The sequence below is a fragment of the Tribolium madens genome, unplaced genomic scaffold, assembly GCF_015345945.1.
Source record: "Tribolium madens isolate multiple individuals breed KSU strain unplaced genomic scaffold, Tmad_KSU_1.1 Scaffold_91;HRSCAF=231;Tcas5.2_LG7, whole genome shotgun sequence".
NCBI classification, from domain to species: domain Eukaryota; kingdom Metazoa; phylum Arthropoda; class Insecta; order Coleoptera; family Tenebrionidae; genus Tribolium; species Tribolium madens.
The window spans coordinates 11982380-12006449 of NW_025401063.1; the positions used below are offsets into that span (position 1 = coordinate 11982380).

At 33.2% G+C, this 24070-nt stretch overlaps 1 protein-coding gene and 1 long non-coding RNA gene across 10 annotated transcripts in view; one reads left to right on the top strand and one right to left on the bottom strand.

Moving 5' to 3' along the window:
- The window catches only part of LOC123011864 (orexin receptor type 2-like), a 51123-nt gene extending 28264 nt beyond the window's left edge, over positions 1-22859 (bottom strand). For 2 of the 9 annotated variants that reach the window (XM_044409555.1, XM_044409546.1), the window contains exons 1-4: positions 22538-22859; positions 20658-20823; positions 18454-19896; positions 7484-8044 (exon numbers count right to left, since the gene is read on the bottom strand). In XM_044409555.1, coding sequence (XP_044265490.1) covers positions 7484-8002 — 519 coding nt within the window. In that variant the 5' untranslated portion in view covers positions 8003-8044; positions 18454-19896; positions 20658-20823; positions 22538-22859. Of the gene's footprint in view, positions 1-7483; positions 8045-9468; positions 9551-18453; positions 19897-20657; positions 21557-22537 lie in introns of those variants that run through there. The other 7 variants (XM_044409548.1, XM_044409550.1, XM_044409547.1 and 4 more) reach the window with 7 other exon arrangements.
- LOC123011866 lies at positions 2924-3238 on the top strand. The gene is made up of 2 exons (XR_006413166.1): positions 2924-3047; positions 3095-3238. It is a non-coding gene; the product is annotated as an uncharacterized LOC123011866 (long non-coding RNA).
- Positions 22860-24070: the final 1211 nt, after the last annotated feature.

A 24070-nucleotide genomic window follows, 5' to 3' on the forward strand; every position in this document is an offset into this window, starting at 1 on the left:
AAATCTATTATTATTCTCCTCGTTGTCTGCAAACATACCGAATTTTTGATTCGTCGAAACTTTTTGTATTCCTTAAAGACTGAGCAATCATCATTTACACAGATTACCATAATCGAGCGTTCCCAGCCTATTCATTATTTGCAATTTTATAAAAAGCTTTCTATTTTATAAACGCGACGTGTAATTTTTATCTAGAACTTTACGAAATGATGATTAGACTCTTTTCTTAAAAAATAAATCATCTGAATTAAGGGCAAGGTACGGACTTCGTTATAGTTATTTTACCGTCATAAGACCTTAGCAAATATACAAAATAATCCACAGTGACTGAATCTAATGGCAATCCTAACTCCAATTTTTAAAGGTTACCATTGCAATACACAATTCAACAATCTTGAGGGGTTGTACGTCAAATATTTGTTAAGCAAAACAGTATCCGGTTGCAGTGTTTCAAATTATTAACAAAAATACTATCAAATCTGTTACCAACAGACTCAGTCTTTCTGGATCACTTCGTTTTTTATAACAGACAAGATTTTACTATCAATCAGTTGTTTGCGTATCGGCTGTGTCGTTCAGTACTTTTCGTAATACTAAAGGATATCAAAATTATACAAAATCGTAATGTGAAATAAACTCAAATATTGTCAAACTTAACGCAAGTAGCCTTTTAAGTGTGTCTTTTGTATAGCAACATGAGTAACAACTTCCATTAACAGCTTTTAACGGCCTAGGCTGTTATCGTTGTTTTAACAAACAAGAAGACAGTACGGATATGATCAAACAACAATCAAGTATCACGAAAAATAAATATGAGGCGTGAATGTCGTTCGAAATGCGGGAGGCAAATCCACAAATTGATCTGTTTTGAAAATACCATGAAAATACAAACCAATATGTAATATGTTAGCTTTACATTATTGCTATTTTAATTGTTTTTTCTGCATGGAATAATAGAGCAATTTGGCTCTAAATCTTTTGGTAGGGATTAGTTGTTCTACAGATATATTTTTCTTTTACACAGAAATCAAATGTTCGCGACTTTGTCAGTGCGGCGATTGAAATGGCACGACGTGTATTTATCATTTGAATCATGTCATTTCATTGAGAGCTCTGACATCTTGCTGTGCTAAGTGTAAGAATTTATTTACTTACTTGCTTAATCATTTAAAAACAATTTTAAATTGATCGGTAAAGATCTTTCAAACACTGTCTTTGAAAATAAATTAAGTTTTCAATATATTACGAGGATACAGGTCTTTCAAGACTCGCACTCCAGAGAAAAATGTCAAGTGCCGGCGACAATAAGTTACCAAAATATACAAACGAAGAATTTAATTCTACTTGCATAACAAAGTTGCGAGACTTTGCGAAAAGAGATGTTCGCGAATTGATTACAAAATAAATCCGATTGTTAGGCTTTATTTAAGCAGATTGTTATTACCTTTGAAACCTAGCAACCGATATTAATTTGCATTAATACTCGAGCTGCCCCTTTGAGTCTCGAAATTTTGTTAATGCAAGAAAAACTGCATTCCTAGTTTGCATTTTTTGTAACTTAAAAATTTATGGCGCAAGTTCTGAAAGATCCTGTAGAGTTCCTTCTGTTTCATAGTTTAAGCGTTTCGAAATCCCTTTTCCATTTCTATTAGGATCAAACCATAGCAATTTAAAACCAAACATTTCAAGTTGTTCTAGTATTCCCAAGCGAAATATCATTTCGCTCGTTTTATAATACTTCCCGACTGTTTATTGAAAAATATTATCTAGTTGTTATCTACTGCAGCACTCGTAGAAATTTATGAAGAGTCGAAATTGGATTTGCAATAGACAAAAAACAGAGTTTTGCACCTCCCAATCCTTACAAATCCTTAGCTTTGCATAAATCACATCTCTTTTGAAAAAAAAACGATCCTTCAGACTTCTAAGCCTACGAAGTAAAGAAGTTAGAAGTATTTAAAATAACTGAGTTGATTGATTCCAAGTTTTCCATACTATATTAAAGATTTGCTTTTGCTCATTATTTTCAGAAAATTTATTTACGAGGAATTTGTCGAGTTTTTCTCTATCGATCAATCTAATCAACTATTCATTTGAACAAAACACAGTTCTAAGCGGATTAGTAAAGTTACGGTGAAAGACTCAAATTGTCACTCAGGACTCGTCGTCTTAATAAAAAAAGTCGTGACGCGAAAATAGCCAGGTGCTGATTTCGCAATCGCTCTTGAATAAGAAATGACAATTTCCCAAGCTCAGACTTCTTATCTATTTCTCCAGTTAAATGTTTTTTCTCTTTCCTGGTGGAAAAATAATATTCCCGGATAATGAAGTAATTTCATCAATATTCCTACATAGGAATAAGTACTATAACTTGAACTACTAAAACCCTATCTTAACGGCTCATACGCTCACATATGCGAAACTTTTCATGTTTAAAGGACACGTTCGAAGTTTGTCAACTCGAAAGGATTGTAAATATTTGTATAACTTTATTCGCAAATTCAGGATGAAGTGAGACAGATTAAGCGAGTTTTTTTCATAAAGTGCTTCCACTCTGATAAATGACGCTTGATTTCCAACGATCAAGCAAGATTTATCATCAGAATCGCCAAATTTAAAGCGCACAGGTTATCATAATCGCTTGAAACGCGAACGATGAAAGAGACAACGATTACATGAGAGGGTACCGCACTGTATTCGTATAATTGAAAATTAGTGCAATAACACTACGATGATTACAGAATTTAATAGAAATTGTTGTGACAAGCTATTTTTCACCAGACGTGACCAAAGATTAATACATTCAAATAAATCATTAAGAAGAATAATGGCAAGAGGGTTTTATCGTATGATAAAATATGTGTCACATATGTAGAAATTTATTGAACTAATTATTTTTAATGCTTTATTTAGACAGACATCACGGTTTCACAAAACACATTAGTGGGTGTCACATCGACAAGTTGAAAAAGTAAAAATGTTGCGACATATTTGTACATCCGTGGTGGCTGGGTTCTCTTTTATTCTAGTGCAGATTGTCGCACAGTGTAAGTTTCAAACTCTTTCTATTTTTTCTAAATTTTAGAAATTTCAGTTCCTTCAAACGAGAGTTATAACTACATGGACGATGTTAATATTACTGGGCCTGTAGTTTTTCCTCCTGCTTATTACTTTAACTGAAAATATGTAGAAACTGTGAAGTAATAAAACAAACAAAAATTCTGATATTTGAAGCCTATAATAATAATTAATAATGCTGTTCATAAATATTGAAGTAGCCTTTATTTCATACTCTCCGGTAAATTAAGATTATCGGACACATTGTGAGTCCGGAAAATGGGCTGTTACGGTATTGGTTTCGGTAAGTACCTAAGGGTCCGGTAAATGGATCGGTAAGTGTAACCAAACAGAAGCAAAACCATGATTTTTGGTACATACAATAAAACTAAAAAAATTTTTTGACAAATTTTCTTACAACAATATGACACATAAAATAATCAGTATAAAATATGTATGTTAAAAAATAGGTGTTAAAAACATCTTCATCGTGATACGAGTAGTTTGTGACACGAGGCACCCAGTGACGAGTGTTACAAATGCACGAGGGGTTGTAAAGTAAATCTAGAAATATTCGGAAACAGAGTTAACCTCTTTATGAGTGTCATCAACTTCTGTTAAACCTCAAATGGTATGTTATCGAGCTTAATCCTCATCAAAGTATCTTAAACAATTCTCTTTTCAATACACCTGCGGTGTTAGATTTTGACATATTTATGGTAGGTAAGGGTGTATTTACGTCCCGCTGTGAGAGCAATAAAAGAACTTGACTCTGTTTTAAAATAATTCTAGATCTACTTTAACACGTGCTATTTATATTATATTTTCTATTGATCGCTTTTTAAATAAAATTTACTATTACTTTTGACAGTTAATATTGATGACATTTAACGTATGCGGTATCCAAATCGCTTGAAAATAGCTCAAATTGCATTAGTTTCGTTGACCTACAACGGCGATGGCAAAAGTATTGCATAAAATGTTGCCAAAAATAGTGTTACAAAGTTGCATTTTATGCATCTGTTTTCAGTTACACAAAATGCTCTTTGAGACACTGAAATAGAAAAAATAGTATATTAAAAAAACAAGTGTTACAAACACTCTCATTGTGTTACAAATACACAAGTATCACAATGAGAGGTTATAACACGCATTTTTTATACTATTTTTTCTGTTGGGCGCTTTTTAAATTGAATTTTTTATATTTGTCAGTTAAAATTTTAGACATTTGACGTATGCGATACCCAAATTGCTCGAAAATAGCTTAAATTGCATTAGTTTCGGTGAAATACGTTGAACTGCAACAATCTCTCATTTAAAAACGACACTCTATGGCCAGTGATGACCAAAGTATTGCATAAATAGTGTTGCATTTTATGCAACTATTTTCAGTTACACAAATTGCTTATTGTGACAAAGACTTAGAGAAAATTACTTTTTTCGATATTCAAGACTAGGCTCTTTCGTCGCTTCGTCCTTAAACATGTTATTCGTGCTGTATTATTTAACTTGTAGGACATATAAAATAAATTACTATTACAACTCTGCAAACTACAAAGTTCTTTTGACTTGTAGCAGCATTGTACAAACGTTCAAAATTTTTTGCGCGATCGACTCTATTCTATTGTTTACTACGTCTGTTTCCAAGACAGTAAGTTGTATTTACTCGTTGCTATCAAACTCGTCGGTAAGTATTTTGTTTATTGTTGTTAACGCGACAAGCATTCAAAAACGTCGCTAAAGTATTTTGGCGTTCTAGAACATTTTTTAAATATTTTTTTAAAAAACTAACAAAAATCAATCGCTCTAAAAATGTCATATGCATCACGAATGTTAGGGACTTACCGATCTCAGACAATTGTCTTTGATCGGTAAAATGTCTTTACCGTTCTTGATGCCTAATATATTATTAATAATTGGGTTACAAACCATATCAAAATTACTTCACATTTGAAAACTATAGTAAAAATAAACAGTCGACACAATTAGTAATTGGGGTAACACTAGCTATCACAAGGAAATGTTAGTTTTACAACTCTATTAAAATTATCACGAAAGCCACTTTGATAATTGGCAAAAATAAAAGAAATAACGTTGTTCCTAACCACATAACATAAACAGTAGCCTGCTCCAATTACATAAACTTCACTTGTAGGTGCAATAATTAGAATGACAATTGATTCGATTGTTTTTGACGAAAATATGGCCGGTTTCCAAAGCTACTAACCGAATTATCACAAATTACGTTTGTTAGAAGAGCAGACAAAAGAGGAATGTGATTCTGAGCGTAACTTATTAATTACTTAAGATTGTATAAAAGCGAAAACACTTTTTTATAGGTAAGGTTGCTGTCACACAAGTTTCATTTATATATAAAATAACAATTGAATAATTTATTTTTTCTACTCCTACGGATTATCGTAAATGTTTCCATGACGCTAAGTGACCTTTTATATACTTACATCTTGACAAGCCGTGACTAATATGCATATTAGTTACGTTGTTAATAGTAACTGTCGTATTAGTCAGTTAATAAGTCAGCTGAAGGTAGCTTTCTGTCATTAATTTCATTTTTAATTTAAATATTTTTTTGTGGTGGTCGTAGAAAAAACATAGTATGTAACATTTGTTTAAACTTCTCTAGGCATTCGTTTTATTAAACACTTGCTCCGCTACGCTTTGCTTGTGCCTAGTAAATCTTATGTCCAAAATGGCCTTTATAGCACTAGTTACATAATAAACTATTATCTACGACCATTAAATAATACGTTTGTTATTTACGTAACTATAGGAATGTACATTAGGCTACTCATAAATCACACTCGTGACTTATTATAAGTCACTAGTAAAAGTCACTAGTAGAAGGTGTTGTATTAAAAAAGATCGTAGAAAATGCGTCGTATTTGACACACACATAATGGCTATAACTCATTCGGATGAAATTTATACACGAGCAAACGTCTATTGTGTCGGGTTACTCCAAAAGTCAGATGGTCCATATGCGTTGTTTGCAGTAATCCTTCATTAAATCTGCAGTTCTGCAGTTGTATTATTTGGTCACAATCATGCTTTAAACATTTTTGTGAACTTATTTCATTATAGTACAACACTCTTGATCAGAATTTTCTGATGAAGTTCCCTTTAGAGAACTCGTTTATAAACTTATCACAAATCAGAGGAAAATGGGATTGTCTGGTTTTTGTGGTAACTCGACGATTTATTTATTATTTATTTTCATTTAGACACAAAAATGTCATTTTTTACGTATGCGGATAAGTTTATTTTATTACCTGTGCCACAGCTATCGCCACCTTGGCAACGTCGCAACTGTGTTTTTTGAGGTGAAATAGGTCAGCAACATTTGATTTCTGTGTTAAAGAAGAATCGGTTTAACAACTAAACCCTACTGATAAATTTTGAGCCAAGAAGCTTGACGCTTTCATACAAAAAAACATCGTGAAAAATAACAGCAGTGGCGACATGTACATGTACCTACCCATCATTTTTAATTTACCTGAAGAGATTTGCGGATAAAATGGTATATGTTATACGGGATAATATAGGTGGCTCAGCTAAATAACAAATAAATAAATATCTTCGTCACATAAAGTTCACTTCTACCCCTTATAACATAATCTATCTGCTATAGATTTGTCAACAATAAATTACCACCTAGGATTTGAACTTTTAGGAAAATTACGTTTAGCATGTTGTTTGTAACTAGAATTTTCAGAAGTAATTTTGAATGCCTAGGGTTGGTTACCCCTTGTTGTTGACGGTCGACGTTTTCTGTCAGCCTGCTGTCAGCTGTCAACTGAAATCTCCTTACAAGCTGACAGGTGACTTAACCTAAATTTTGACACTAGTTACGATATCTTTTGTGTGTCACCAAAAACCAACCTAATCAAATTTATGGCAACCTATTCACGAATATCCCTAAATCCTAGAGAGTAATTTCTTGTTGATACGATAATATTACGTATTACTAACGCGTAAGCAACGGAATTTTGTTTTAAAGTTGGCCTCGGCAGAGAAAGATACATAGACATAAGTCATGTGTAATTTTAATCCTTTAAAATAGTTCATTTCAACCGTCACTTATTTACACACGTTGAAAACATTACTTTTCTGAGGAAATTTTTTGGAGATCTCATGATTAGTTTAATACAGAGACAATTTGACCTTTGAGATTATGCGATATCACCTTCTGTGATTTTTTATGTCCACATTTGAAAAACACAATTTCCAAAACTCCTGTTGCTGATCTACGTGAAAACTTCCAAAGCTCTCCCTGAATCAAAATTCCGTTACTCACATGATATTTCTCATAAAAAGGCAAGAAATATTTTTATTGTGTTTTTGTTAAAATCTTTTGGATTTCAAAAAGTTATGTACATAATTCGTACAAAAAATTAATAACACTCACCTGGAAATAGAGAACGATCTTGCACATGGTGATACCAAAGAACCACGTGACCGTAACATCCCAGACAACCGACGGTGGCAAACAGAACAAAATAACAAGAAAATCAGCAACTGCTAAGTTCACGATAAAGTAATTAGTGACAGTCCGCATCGTGTGGTTCCTGTACACCGCGACACACACCAGAATGTTCCCAATAATCCCAATAATAAAGACCAGAGTGTGAAGAATAACCAGGATCCACGTCCAGCTCTTAGGCGCGATCAGTTCCCAAAGACTATCAATAAACTCCTGTTCGGAATACGTAATATTACCACTTCCATTGATATAACTAGCGTTGTCTTCATTCCAATCCCTTTTATCGCGCACAAGATAATCGAATTGCTCATCAATGTAGGTGTCGTTTTTAGATTGCGTTTTTGAAACTAATAACGAATTATTCGTTCGTTCGTGAGGACTTCTAATCTCTTCGTGAGCTTGAGCATGGGATAAGAGGATAGTCACGAGGAGGAAAACCAGCATGGTGAATAACTGTTTTTACGTATTTCTTGACTTGGAGACGATCTGCAAAAAAAACAACCATTATACTCCGACAAAAATTTCGGTATCCAAACCTACAAGTGATATTCCAATATTATAAGTCGACAAAGCTTGCCGATATTGGGTAAAGTTTTTCGGTTACGACTTGCGCAGCAATAAAACAGATAATATATTCTACAGCTAAATACTTTTCTTTAAATATTTAAATCTCATATAGACGAGAATATGTTCCTAAAGTCTCTACAAATTCTTCAAGTAAGAGACTGGCAAATGCCCTACTATTGTCTTGTCGAGTTACGACACGACATAAAGTTACTACATTGGAAAATAATTCAGCAGAACACAATTTTAACTTTCATCATTAATTATTATCCAGAAAAGAGCTTACAAATAAATAATTGACAAGGCGTAAAATTAATCATAACGTTTTACTGAAACCTTTTATTATTTTATTACCACTTTAAAGCCAACCTCTATAAAGCAGAGCAATTATCTTGTGATTGGCGACAATGGATGGCGCAAAAACACCGCTTTATTGAAACAATAAACATGAGAATTTGGCTTTCGTGTCGGGACACAATTTCTGTAAATGAAATACCATAATCGACAAGTTATACAGGGTGCGTAAGAACTAGCGCCCAGAGAAAAATGAAATGTAAAGTAAGATACCAGGAACATGAAAAAAATGTTTAAAAAATTCTATCTATAAAAATTTCGAAGTTACGAGAGTTTAAATTTTGCACTTTGACTCTATTTATTTCTGTTGGAAAAATTATTTTCCAAGTTTTCTTGCTACAGGCTATTAGAAAGGGAAACAAGGAAGCTGTATCCTAAATTGTAACTGTGTTCAATGTTATTTGTGGCTTTTATCGGCAAAGTTTTTGTACTTTTACTAAATAATTGTAAAAAAAACATATACAAGATCATCAGTTTCATTACATAGACACAAATAAATGTCAATCTCAAAAAATAATATAAACATAATATAATAAAAACCATTTTTTCCACGCTCCTGGTATCTTATCTTACTTGAAATTTTTCTATGGGGCGCGAGTTCTGGCGCATCCTGTACACTTGAACTGGGATGTGTGGACCGTATTTTAAAACTAAACCTGTTTTTTTCTCTTATTTTTACAAAACATTACAGTGGTCCGCCATTTCACGATTAATAATGAATGATAATAAAATAATGTTTCATGCATGCTCAATCGTATTGAGATCCGGCGATCGTGCCGGAAGCGACAAATGCTCAATTTCTGGTCTTTCCATCACATAACAAGCACGATGTGGATGTGCATTGTCGTCCAAAAATTGAAAATGAAACTCTAAATCGTTGCGACATGTGTCCACAATACCGTTATGATGTCTCTAACATAAGTTTGAGCTGTCACATTCCTTTTGCACATACAGAGTTCCGTACGGCCCCCAAAAAAAACTTCATCCCATACCGTAACTGTAACTCCGTGAGATGAGTACATATCGGTCATCAACTCTTCTACCTGGAGGCCTCCAAACACGAATAGTGCATCTATGATTATAGAGTGCAATTTTGCTCTCCTCTATGTAAGTATAGTACAGATTTCCATTCATCTGGTCGATTTACTTAGTCTTCACAGCAAACTACTCTAGCATGTCTGTGTGCGTGTGTCAATAAAACCGTCCTTCCATAGAACAATCTTTTACATCTTAGTTCTGTCTCCCTCATGCGATTAAGTTTTAGCTGTGACACTAGTTCCAGTGGCGTGCAATACTTCTGTGTTTGCAAGTTACAATGAGATCGCGGGTTCCTACGAGCCTCCGTAATCATCAAAGAATCCTTTTGTACACTTGTAGTCCTTGGACGACATTATCGATATGCTTCCAGTTTCTCTATATTTTTGTTGTAGTCGCGAAACCACACTGTGAGTAATATAAAAGAATGTTGACTTTTTATTTTAGCAACTATACTTGCATAAATAAAGGATACAGTTTCCCTATTGTCTCCTCTTCTAATAACCTGTAGCAAAAAAATGGAAAATTATTTTTCCAACAGAAATAAATAGAGTCAAAGTGCAAAATTTAAACTCATAACTTCGAAATTTTTATAGATAGATTTTTTTAACCTTTTTTCCATATTCCTGGTATCCTACCCTACGTATACCATTTTTCTCAGGGGCGCGAGTTTTGGCGCATGCTGTATACAGGGCAATTCAGATAAAATAATGAGCCTGGTGATCTGGCGATGCAACCCAAAAAACAAATTTCACCTTGCACCCCTTTCTTACCCCAAACGGTACCAGAAATATTAGCTCTGTTTCAACCGTACCCAGTCTACCCTACTTCTTGTTGTCAACATCTTCAGCCTTGAGAATTGCAAAAATTAAGCACTGTATTTGCGCGCGTATTCTATCTTTGCAGCATATAATATTTGTTTGAATCCATGTGAGACATTTTAACATTTTACTCTCAATTCATATTGGCACTCTCACAACAAAAATTTAAAATGATTCAATATAAAAAAAAAACTCCCACTTACTCAATTATTTCAATAATTAAAGTATTCATCCGAAATGCAAGTTCTGCATCTGAAAAGGTTTTGTCACATCTCGAGATGTAATAACTACGTAATGGAATTATAAATTAAAAGATTTTCAGTGGGTTTTGTGCATCTGAATTAATGTCAGGTCCAACACTTTTTAATAAACGGTTTGTAAAGAGGGTTAATGGGATCCAACCGTTGTTCTAATATTAAAACTGAAAAATTAATTTTGTCTCCCGCAGTAAAACCAGATTATTCTAACTAAACAGAGTACCAAGGATAATATTTCAAGTTTTTAGTCGTAAATTAACTGAAAAAACTTTTTTCATTAAACAGTAGTCACGCTCCACTCCGATTTCCAAAGCAAGAAAGAATGCTCGCGGAAGTTTATCTCGCAATTTTGATTTTTCTCGGAATTGATATTGCTTTTTGTGAAAAGGGTCAAACTTCAACCCTTCACCTTATAAACTACCTACATCCTAATTCTTTTTTAATTCCGTCAAATATCAGCAAGCAGCTGTTCAAAGTTCCTTTATCCTCACAATTAAAATGTTTTGCGTCAATCGCTGATCCATTTTTAATCACGCCATTAGGATTATTACGGTCGTGTGTAATCCATTATGATGTTAATTTAGTCGGAGAAGCAGTCTTTCAACTAATTAGTGGCTTGCGAAAGTTAATTCGGTATCAAAGCCCAATTAGAGGTTTTTCTTCGAGTGAAAGACACTAATTTGGGTAATTGTGTATTGCATAATCGCGCGTGTAAGACGCAAGCGCACCGTGCACCTTGGTGGCCAATTGCTTTATGTGTTGCATAACCCAGAAATGTGATTTTTATACGAAGCATTTGTTCAAAAATCTTGTTTCATACTTAATACTTAAAGAGCTCGTCGAGAAACGTTGGAAAATCGCATTTTCGACGAGTTTGTGGAATAACTGCATTGAAAAGTTCATGCAACATTGGCATGATTCAATTTAATAAACTCGATCTGGTCTTTTGTTAAATGAAAACGATCTTTGTTCTACGGTTTTACTTTGAAAGAAAAGGGTCGGATATTTGATATTTCATGTGTGTGGAAGGGCAATCGGGTTAAGTCGTAAGTTTTCTTAAATGGAAACGCTTTGATGTTTTTATTGGTTTGGGAGGATCTGCAGCTTGAGTCAATTGCAATTCGGAGTAACACAGCCACTGAAAAACGTAAAGAATTTTGATTTTTGTGATGAAGTAGTCTATTCATTTTTGCCACATTTTCGTCAAGTTCATTACACATATTTCTTAAAGAAATGCGGTTGTAAAAAGTTCACACTTGTAAAAAAAGACGCTTATTTACTTCTTCTATGACTGACAAAGTTTCAATGCATTTAACGGCAAAACAAATTAGCAACCTTCGACTAGTACTAAGGAATTATTGAAAACAGTCTGATATAATAAAATTTAAGACAAACTTAAATGCAGATTTTCATTATTCATAAAGTTTTAATCAGCTTTATCGAGCTTGGAGAAGCAGATACGCAACGATGGCACTCGTAGAACCACTCCTACTCGTAATATCTAAACTCGTTCATAGGGTTTAACAGTTAACAGTTAACGCAAACTCAATTGCGTTTCGCAAAATTGACTTGCCTGTACGTAATAGATAATGCTAATTAATATTATTAATAATTCAATTAGGTTGATAACCTGGCCAAATTTGAGCTTTCGTATAATTTATTGTTAATATTCAAAATTGATTAAATTGCCTACTTAAAGCGTGCCGGGTCTTGCAATTTAATTAAAAACGGAACCGGAAAAAATCTCGGATTTAATTACCATCAAAAATAATAAACGTGCCCTCGAAAATAATTTGTTGACAGGGATTAAAAACCAGCTTAATCGCCGAGAACTTGTTTCCAACAATAGTCGCAAGTCCCTTTCAAATATTTACTCGAGCTTCAATACTGCCAGCACAGTTTACTTTTTTACAAGAATTGTTGTTTTAGAAATCCGATGAAGTACGGACGAGCTCGCAAAGGTGAGTCTGAATGTTAACGAACAAATAGAGGTTTCTCGTTGCTTCTAGAAACTCGTATAGACTTTTTTGAAATTTCGCAATTGTGATTACACAATTATTATTGGTGCTTTCATGAGATACGGTTTAAGAACTTAAAAAGCCGCTATCAGTTTTATAAGGTGAAAAACTATAGGTACAATATACTATTATATACTATACTATGTTTTATTGCTGTTTTACATTTTAATATGCCAAGAGCAGACTGCCACTACTGTCGGTGGCTATAAACCATTTTAATTTTGTTAATACTTTATCCAGGGTTTAGGTGATTCAATAATTTTCCTTGGTTATGAAAAGGCAATAAGTTAATATCACATATTATTTATCTTTGCTTCCAACAAACTTGTACTTTGGAAAAACTTTGGTCAGATGAATTTTTTTCTATTAAAAAGTCATTTTGCCAAATTTGGCAACAACCTATCATTTAGTTATTAAGCAATTTAAAAATTGCTATGCATTTCCGATGTAGGAAATTGCTTCCTGTTTGATTAAAAACCAATATAATTTTTGATGTCAGCACTTACAAGCAGAATCTGTTTTACAATCTAGATTTTATGTAACAATAAAATTTATCTTTTATTTTACAAGCATTTTAATAAAAAACTAATAAAATTCTAAATGATTATATTGTTTTGTCCATCATTTGCATCTTCAAATGAAAAAAACATGTTTTTCATTTTAGGCTTTATTACTGTTTAGTGTTTTTTTATAAATCTTTCACCTACAGCAAATAAATCATAAATGTGCTTTAAAATTTTTCTAAACGAAATTTCCCTACATTTCCGCCCCATTTCGATAATTTTTCCATTAATCCGTCGCCGATAAAAATTGAAAATTTCAAGGATCATTTACGGGAAATTCGTAATAGGTGAAAAAATTGTCTGGAAAATATTACTTTTGCTACCTCACTTTCGATTTCGACACCAACACCAATATTCAAACGATATGTTAAACACTACATTTCATTAATTAAATCCGAAAGTTCAACCCGAATTACTCTGTCTCAGATTAAGCCGTTTTGTCATTATTTCCACTGAATCCCTAGATTAATAATTGGTGCGACACTCTTTTTTGGTCGACGTATGCAAATGATAAACGTGGTGAGGACGCCGTCAACATTAATCCGAGAGAAAGTTTAAAACGTGATCTTCAAGTAAATGAATGAAAGCAAAATTGATGTGGGTACCCGAAAATGTTCTGAGGAAAAATCCGACTTGAAAAAATGGACATCTCAAGTCCTGTCATCCGGTTATCTTTTTGTCATAAAAGACCTCAAATCGGTTAATCGGTACAGGAAACAACATCAGAGGGCTTCAGAAGATACAGAGCTAGACTAGGCACAAGTAAAGAATTTATGTGTTTAATTTGGATAATGCCAGGAATGTTGGTAACCCTGGATTACGGAAACGAAACAAAAATTAATTACCACCAGAGGAATAAAGCGGTTTCGTGCATCATTTACGAGGGAAAATAGGGAAAAAGGATGTTTTAGCAATCTCACTAAACTCGATAAAAACTACATCATCAATATCCTTTCGTTAGACACGCCACCAGCTTGTTCTTCATTAGCATACATCACTTCCGGACATATCTTGCACCGAAATGAATAATTTATAAGTGAAACGTAGCTTTTTCTCATTTTTTCGAATAAAAATCCTTTTAATTCGCTGGCGAATACGTGACATTTTTACAGAAAGCATTTGAATATATGTTGGTACACCTGTGTCCACTCATGTAATATATTCTTTGAAAAATCACTCCAACATCTTTAAATGTCAAAGTCCCAAAGTAGTCTGAAAAAGCACAATATAGGTTACTCCCGTATCCAAGCAAACTCCACGAATTGTTTTCATCCCATTCGATACAATATCTCCATTGTTTGTCTTCTGTTGATGTCTATGTGAAAAAATAACACAATCCTTTTTGTGTTTGGAGGAATTTTTCCTCAGTTAAACCTGTTTGCGAATTCTAATTCTCAATCTTTTCAGGAATGCACAAACAAAAACTTCATTGCAGTTATAAAAATCTGGTGTGAACATCACACGACTTTCCTTATCCTTATCCTTTTAATTTTCATCTAGCCAGCTGTGAATTTTCCATGTAAAATAAAAAATGCCGCTTTACGAAAATAGGGGTACCTACTTGTTTTAACTCAAAATTAAAAAATCGCCGTTTACAAAGCGTATATAAACTTAGTTTCTTCCAAAGTATACATTATTATCAATTATTATTGGAAATTAGTTGAAACAATAAAAGTTTAATTAACAACAATTTATTATTAATTAATAAGTGACACTAATGACAGATATAGAGCTTTCAAAAAAAGTAGAGCGGCACAAATAAAGTTACATGCAAAAAAATTCCAAAGCTGGCTAGATGAAGATCATTTATAACCACTCTGTACTTTCAACCGTATAATTTTGCGGCGGCTTTACGGCCCACTTTTGGTCTTTGCGGTCGAACGGTGCGACCGAGTTTTACCAATTGTTTCGTGCTACGTCACCTTGCTACAAGTAACTTACATACCAAATTTTAAGTTTTTAGCTCTTATCGTTTTTGAGATATGCTGTTTACAGACAGACAGACACACACATACACGACCCAATGGACCAAACCAACTTTTTTAGTGTCTCGAAGCTATAATTCGTCCAGAAATGTAAAATATAGGTCAAATTTCAGCCGATTACAATACTTTCCTTATAGAATTCAATCTTGTTTCGGTTGTCGACATAAATCATGCAATACAGGTTGTCTTAGAACTCGAGCCCCAGAGAAAAATGCCTAGTAAGATAAATAAAAACAAAACAAAAAAATACGTATCAATGGAGAAAATTGTACTTAGTTTTAAATACTTTTAACAAGATCTTTTTTAAATATCTTATAAGATAGTGATCGCAAAAACCGGCGCGATGAGCAAACAAATATTAGAATGGTTTGCTACCTTTATTGAAATTGTTGTTAGAATGTTGAGAATTGCCTTTTTCGGTAAATTTATGAATAAAAGTTTATGAATTGTGTTTTGTAGTAATTAGTTATGGTTGCCTGATGGCGCAAAAAATTTAAGCACATAAAGTTTTAGTTCCAGGTTTGTAAGTAACAACGATTAAAAGATAAGTTTACAATATGAGAATATGACAATCCAGCAAAAATTGGGCTCACTATTTGTACGCTTTTTTTTTAAATAGAAGTGTACATGCTGTTTGTGTGCAAAATAATTGTGCAATTTAAAGACTTGAGTTCTGTCAACCAAATAACTTAACATATAGCCGGATACGTAGTATACTAGTATAACGAAACGAAGTCCCTTGCAGTGGATTTACAATATTGCCTGACCAAGTTCCAAGCAATCGATGCTCGTTTGATGGTAATTATGCTCGATAAATTTTAGGGCTTATGTAGATTTAAAAAGTCTATCAATTTTAGATAAACTTCAGCTAAATCATGCAGGAATTAGGTTACTTAGATCGAAATAATGATAAATGGTTCAAATCGATTAGTTGCACAATTTAGTAAGTCAAATCAGAGTTTTTTATGCCCTATGGTTGCTACTCTAGTCATTTATCATGGAAAGGTCGTACTGTTTTTATAGTTTGTAGTAAAAATCCCTAAGTTGGTACTTAACTAAAGCACTTGCCGTTAACTAAAAAACATAAAAGTTTTGAGCGATTGAAACCGGAATAAATAAAGTCCTTGTTTACAAACTTAACTAAGCAAAATTAGTTTGATTGTTTAGTTTGGTATGTCTTGATGTACTTATAGATATTGGTCCTGCAGTAATAATTTCAAACATAAATTCTATAGATTGCTCCAATAAAATGTACATTTATCAAGTGAATACAAAATGTTTAAGCCAATGAGACATTGAAATTAGGTGTCATCATAAAATTTACCGTTTTTCACTCGAATTGGATGTCTGTATCTGTAAGCGTCTCTCTCATCCTTTTAAAAGTCTCACATTAAACGAAATAGATTATTTTAGTTTTATTAATTATTGCTTAGTTGAAATCGTTAAAGAAAAAAGATTACACAGCTAAACAAAAAAAACACAATTCAGCAGAAAAAACACACCTTAAGAAAAGCACGTTCTCTTTAGCACAACATTCTTTAGTAAACAGATAGCACTAATAACGAAAAAAACGGTCAGTGAGAGATGAGAGTGCATTGGCGATTTGTGGCCCATTTGTAACAAAAGCCACCATAACAATCTCTTGCCTACAAAGAAACGTGCAAAGAAGGCCGAATTAATTATTCCTGTATTACACTACAGACTAATTAGAGCAGTTTGTAACCGGAGTATCGTTCCACTAGAGAATTTGTTGTGTTGTGCGGAAAAAATGGATAATGTAGTCATGCTTTTTTGACAGATCGCATTGGAAAAAGAGTGACACATGAAGTGAGGAAATAATGGCCACTCGTCATTAAAGTGGTGCGTCCAATTTATTATCGTGCGGAAAATAATTCAAATCGATGCAAGACTGATGAAAAAAGTAGTTAAAAAAGGTGTTTTTGATGAAAATCAAATTATGTCCAATCAAATTGACGGTTTTGGAAGGCTTCGCCTCCTCAAGTAAAATTAATTCTATTATTTACCAACTAACCACGAATAGTTCATTTATAGAATTTCTCAAACTCAATTTTACTGGATAACAAATAAATAACAATAATATTATAAAGGGTGTTTTTCATAATTTTACGAGGCCTGCGCCTGTAAGATGCAATCAATGATACATATTCCGATACAAACTCGATTACAAATTTTAAAAAAATTGGATAATCGTCTCTAGTTTGTTCACCCTTTCAAAAATTACAGCGTTTTTAGTTAGTTAGTGATTAAGATAGGTAAACTAAAATGATATTCATGCCGTTTCTTGATAGAACAAATGATAATTGTTTCTGAAAAACTGTAGTTTATGAGTAATAATGAAACAGTGATTAGTTTGACAACTACTGTTATGGGTTTCCAAAAATTAAATAATTAAATGTGTATTTTTTGTATTTAGTGTTTTGTGACTTTTGTAGATTTGGGTACGTACATTAAGCGCAAGCCTCGGAAAGCTTTGTGAAACACCCTGTAGATACTAATCTGAAACTGTTTAAAAATCTGTTAAATAATCATTTTATTACTATTTAGTTTTTTTATTTTTTTTGCATATTTCAAATTGTAATAATAAGTAGTAATTTACGTTATACCTAAATTAAACGTAGTTATTAAAGTGAACTGTTTTTAGTAATTTTGCAGTAAGCAATAACCCGCAAATTTAACTAAACAAATCTCAAATGAGAGTATACAGAAACCCACAGCTCTTGAATTAATACAAGAGAATGATTCACATTCTTATTTTTTTCTATTTATTTCGAACATTAAACGTTATTTTTTGAGTGACATTATTTAAGTCCCAGCATTCAAATTAAAAAAAAATGTTCTGGTATTAACACCAAAGGATTCTTTGACAAAAACTCTTAACTAAACTTCCAAGGTACGGGCAACAAAGTTGTGGGAAGGCATGTTAATGTCACGCATTTAGCACAGATGGGGGTACATTATGTTGAAGCTTCATTTATTTCATCTCTTAGCTCAAGTTCATTAAAAATTTAATTCGTCGAATAAGAACGTAAATCTAATTGGATAAAGGGTTGGATCCATCAATCAGACTAAATGGTTGTGGGATTTGGGAGCAGGTGAAGGGTGGTAATGAGACCCGATTTTTCCGCGTGACACTTTTATTTCGTTGCCTTGATCAAGCTGTTGTTTTTGCAAAAATCACAACAATAGCATTGATAAACATAATAATACGAAATAAAATTTTAATAGCCACCTTAATGATTGTTTTTTTCCGATTAATCAGCACCAATCAAGTATTTACCTTCGTCATCGGTGGCAAAGATAGTTCATGCACCAATTTCCGGCGACTCTGCTTCGCTTCCAGACCGCCACATCCGGCAAACTTTAAAGTGAGTGGAAAAAAGTTTGCAACTTCCGACAACTCTCACACAGCGTCCTTTTCATTTTCTTAAAACTTCTTCCCAAATTGGTGCACCTCGAGCTGCTGCTGGCTGCTGGTGGGGGTGCCGAATCACGACTGCGACTTCCACGATATGTTGAGGCACAGCGCGCAAAATCACCGAATTTTATTGCAAAATATGAATCGTTTCGAAATTGAAGTTTTTAATAGCGACTTATTCAAGAATTGTTATGTTTGCAAGTTTACCATTGGTTGGGTCAGCTGATGATTAGGCGATTAGGCATTATTTGTAGCAAAACAAAATTAACAGCAACTTGCACGTAAATCGGTAATTATCGTCTGCAGCCCACGGGTAGGGGTATACTGTCGATCTTCTTTCATTTCGGAAAATTGCTTCTTTCACTCCTTTGATTTCTAATCAAACCTCATCAAAAGCAATCAAAAATGCCGAAAATTTTTATTAAACAGTTCTGATTTTACAACTTGATTAGTGATTATTATTGATTACACCAGTTATACTTGAAATAATGACATTTTTTCCTTGTAATTATTCTAATCCTCCGAGTCAATAAATTAATTCCGGTATTATAATTTTCTGCACAGTGATTCAAATCTAAATTACTATTGATAGTAAGTGTCCAAAGTCAAACTTTTAAACGACGTTTTCACCCTCCTCGTTGTGAAAAGTCCCTTTCGGTTCGTTCACTTTAACGTTACAAACTTTCATTGCATATATCTCTACAAGAACTTTCCCACTGGGAGACCAAGATGAATGAAAATGTATTGAATAAAAAAATAAAAAAGACATTTCAGCTTTTACCAAGAAATTAGATAATAATATGTATAATACGAATATATGAAAAACTTACCCATAAATTATCAAAATTTAAAAAAGTTGCCAAAGGTATGGACTAACAGCTTCGTTTACACACCGACCTGCGGAAATCAAGGCTCTTCATTGAGGGCCCAGACTTGACACGCAGTGAACGCCTGATGAGTCTTGGGAGGAAAGACCTTCAATTAATCGTGAGCTTGTACACAGGACAGGCCTATTAAAACGACACCTGCATGTGATCGGCCTCACAGATGACGACCTCTTCAGGGGTTGTATGGAGGAGGACAGAACTCCACTCCACATTCACTGTTTCTGTCCAACAAATATCTGGGTTTCTGATATGCCGGTCTCAAGGTAATTAAAAATGTTACAACGGGAAGTTTACTGAGTTCATCAGAGCATAGGGCTTTCTTTGCAGTTTTTCTGGCTCTACCTGGAGGTTGTGCACAATGGGCCTTAGGTGCCACAGTACTTAGCTCGCCTAAGCGGACTCCTCCGGCTTCCATTTACTTTAATTTTAAGACTTTATTTCTTCATGCAATTATTTATTACAAATCAATTTTTGCAAATAAAATACAGTAGAATCTCATATTCCGAGAACGTCAACTATACGGTGTCCGGATTGAATTTACAATAAGAAAAAAATTTTATCTTTGATTTTGCAAAGGAAAAACTTTTTTTGCTTCTCCTGAAACGAGCAAATCTATAACTAAAATTTCATTATTCTGAATAAGTGGAAAGAAAAGTTCAGTTTTCTCTTGATTTTGGACTTATTATAATTAGTCAATAGTAGTGTTTTACTTCCTAAATAACAAAATGCATTTTGTTTTTTGACGACACGTATAGCTTGTTCCAAATCTGGTGGCGTACTTATCTTAACTAAGTGGGAGCACTCCAAGTGTCTTTTCTGTCACTGTCAGTTCGCCACCAGATATGGAATAAGCTCTACCTACCGTTTATTTGTTGCATTTTTTACCAATAATTATATAGCCATTTCCCAACCCATGTTTTTTTAAATTTTCTATTGCTCGTTCAGCAACTTCTCTAATAAGTTCACTATCACTATTAATATCGGACATTTTCCTACAGATATAGCCAAGGAACAAGCATAAACGACGTGACGTTATTTTAAGTATGTCCTTTGAAAAAAGAATATTTTGTTTATTGCTCATTTAATAAAAACGTAAAATGCAATTTCAAAATTTGATAAATTCTTTATTGACTTTCAGTTTTTTAAGAAGGATGATTGTAAATAAAATAGTATACAAACCTCGTGATCGTTCTTCAACGTATGTTTATTGCTAACCACTGAACTTCGCCCATTGATCATTAAATTTCGCCTTGATAATGAAGCACCTTCCACCTCGATATGTAATCTACTGCTTACGTTTTTTTTTTGTTTTACATTTCTAAACCTTTTTCTTTATTTCACGTCCCTGAAAAAAAAATAATAACTGTACAAGCAGTCTTTCCGACTCTTATATTCCCGTCTCCATGTTCCTCTATTTGTGTTACTCTTGAACTCCTCTTTGTTTTATTTGGAGTAATTTTATTCCATCAACTCTGTTAATCACATTAGTGAACTTACGTTAACTAGATATAGTTTAAGCATCATCAAGACATCACACAAACCTAATTACCTCAACAAACTGCTTTTGTGCCAACTAAAGTCTGTTTCTTTAAACGGAAATGTTGAACAGTCTTAACGTTGGCATCACTAGCAAATTCATTTGTGGTAATTTTATAGCTATTAAAACAACAAGAGTTTCATTGACAGTTTAAAAATTGGTTTAAATTTGAGCGACCATTGGGGTGCAAGAATTTAATAGACAGATTTTAAAAGTATACAAATTTTAAACTATATCAAATTTTTTTCCAGCACTACTATTGGATCAGAAATTCTATTAAATTCAGAAATTATTATAAAGAAATTTGACAAAATAATATCAAAATTTATAAAATGCCTAGATAAGTGTTGTTATTCACGACCTACTTTTTACATTTATATCTATCTTTTGCGTTAGACTTGCAGTACGCAATACTAGTGAGTTTTTGAACTTTTGTAATTTTCTCTAATTGACATGATTTTTTTTTCTGTCAAAACATTTTGTCTGTTCAAAAACATATGATGGCAATACCTCTGTTTATGACAGCATCTACTTTATACAGGCTGAGTCATTTATAATAATGATTCTGACCAATTTTTAGACGCAACCCAAAATACATTCTCACAGACAACTAGGTCTTTGTTACGTTTTCAAATTTTAAATCATTAAATTTAAATCAAAATAACTATTTATATGTCATTAATTAAATTTGAGAGTGTCATAAATTCTACGTTTTTGAATTTAAAATGTACCTACTCAAACGACAAAAAAATTGACATGATGTCGATAAGTGGAGAATGTTTCAAAAATGCTGTGACTAAATCTGTACCGTCAAAGATAGGACTCCAATTATAATAATAGGTAGGACTTCAATTTATAATAATTATCAAAGTTATCACAGGTATATGTTTATATCTTTGAAAAATTTCAAATAGAACATTAATTAACGCATAGTGGTATCTGAGAATGTATTTTGGGTTGCGTCTCAAAATCGGTTAGGGTCTTTATTATACAGTATGTTCCCGGATTGAATTTACAAGAGGAAAATTGCAAAGGAAAAACATTTTTTGCTTCACCTGAAACGATCAAATCTGAAATTAAAACTTCATTATTCTGATTCAGTGAAAAGAAAAAAAGTTAATTTTTCTTTTGATTTTGGACTTACTAGTGACATCATTGTCAAAAAATAAATCCGCTAATGTGATAGGATTTAAAAAGCAGAGAAAAATTATTATTATTATTATATAAGTCCAAAACCAAGAAATAAATTAACTTTTCTTTCTACTGAGTTAGAATAATGAAGTTTTAATTACAGTTTTGCTCGTTTCAAGTAAAGCAAAAAATATTTTTCCTTTCAAGTTTTGGAGTAAAATCAAAAAAAAAAAATTTTTCCTCTTGTAAACTCAATCCGGGAACATACTGTATATGATTCACTCTAGCAACCGGGCCTTAGTGTTGGAAAAAAATTAAAACGTCCATCAACTTTCAGCTCATTTCAAATGACTTACTCAAAATTTATTACCAGTTTTCATAATATACCTACCTGTATGTAAAAACTTTTCAACTTAAAAACATAATCATAATTTTTTAACGAAATTCCTAAAGTCGGGTTCACAGTACTGTAATGTAACGTGTAATGTAACGCAAATAATAAACCGGGTACACACTCCTATAATGTAACTTGTAATGTACGAATTCTTGGAGTGAATGCTGTGTTCCACAAACACCCCAGTCTGTTATCACTTATCTGTTTCTTGCAAAGATGCGATACAAGCCGCTCGCTGAGCATTTATTCCGTCAAAACGCTCGTTGCGAACGCCTTTGTACTCGCATTAAATACTGATGGAACGCTGCGAACCGTTCGTTGAGCATTACGCGTACACACTGACGAACAGCGCTATACTTTACATGTTATTCTACGGTAGTGTGTACCCGGCTTAAACAGGGACAAAAACAAAAAACAAACCAAATTGGTGGCCAAGAGATTATAGTTATTAATAATAATACGAGACTTATTTACTTATTTCTTCGAAAAATTATATTGAATCTTTTACAACATGTCGTCAAGTCAAATGTTTTTAAAAAACTAGCTTTTGTCTTTCAACGCAGTCGCTACAAGCTAAGCTGCTACCAATTTTCTGAGCAGACTTTTGACTCCATTTAATTTTCGTTTAATTAAAAATAGACTTTACCATAATTCACATTTTTTCTCAAATCTGTAGGTATTATGCAAATAAATCCAATAATCCTTTACAGGTGATAGCCAAAGCGAATCGATTTTTATAGTCCGGCTTTAATTCATTATAAAATCAATTAGCTGTATATGCCAAAGCAACGATTTTAATCCAAAAAAGCTACCAGACGAGGTTACTAAACAACTCTCGGAGCCCCTGTGTACTCGATAAGTGTTGAGTGGGGTTTCTCAAATATCGCCGTCAATGGGAAACCTCAAGAATCAACTCCAAACAAGACTTTCTCTTGGTGGTGATGACGTCGTGTTCGAATATTGCAATATAAATAAGTTGGGGCCTTTTCAAATTAGCATTTCTTGCTCAGAGATAGATCAGGGGGAATTGAAGCGTATATCTGAATTCGATTCGCCAGAGGGATGCAATCGCTTATCGTGACGGTTATTCCGAAAGACTCATCAAATTTAATCATTTACTTTTAGCTCTGCGGGTGATTTTTAAATTGCTGGTTACGCTAACCGATTTCGTTGTACCTAATTCGTATATGAAAGTTGTAAATAATGTACTTTGAAAGATTAATAAAGAGAAGTATTGATTTTGGATCAAATGGAATCGGAGAGATTAAATAGAAGGAATGTTGGAATATTGATACTGGGTTAAAACAGTGTTGGGAGAAAGCGCGTGCCGTCCGCTAAATCGCCAGTATTAACCCCATCCAGGTCGATACTACAGCTAAGTCTATAAGTTTTAAAAACTGTTTATAATGTACACGCAGCGAAAGACGAGTGCAAATTTGAAAAAACACAACTTAATAAATTTAAACAATCAAAGAGAAAAATAGTAATAATAACAGATAGTATTTATACAGAGTGATTATAAATGATTTT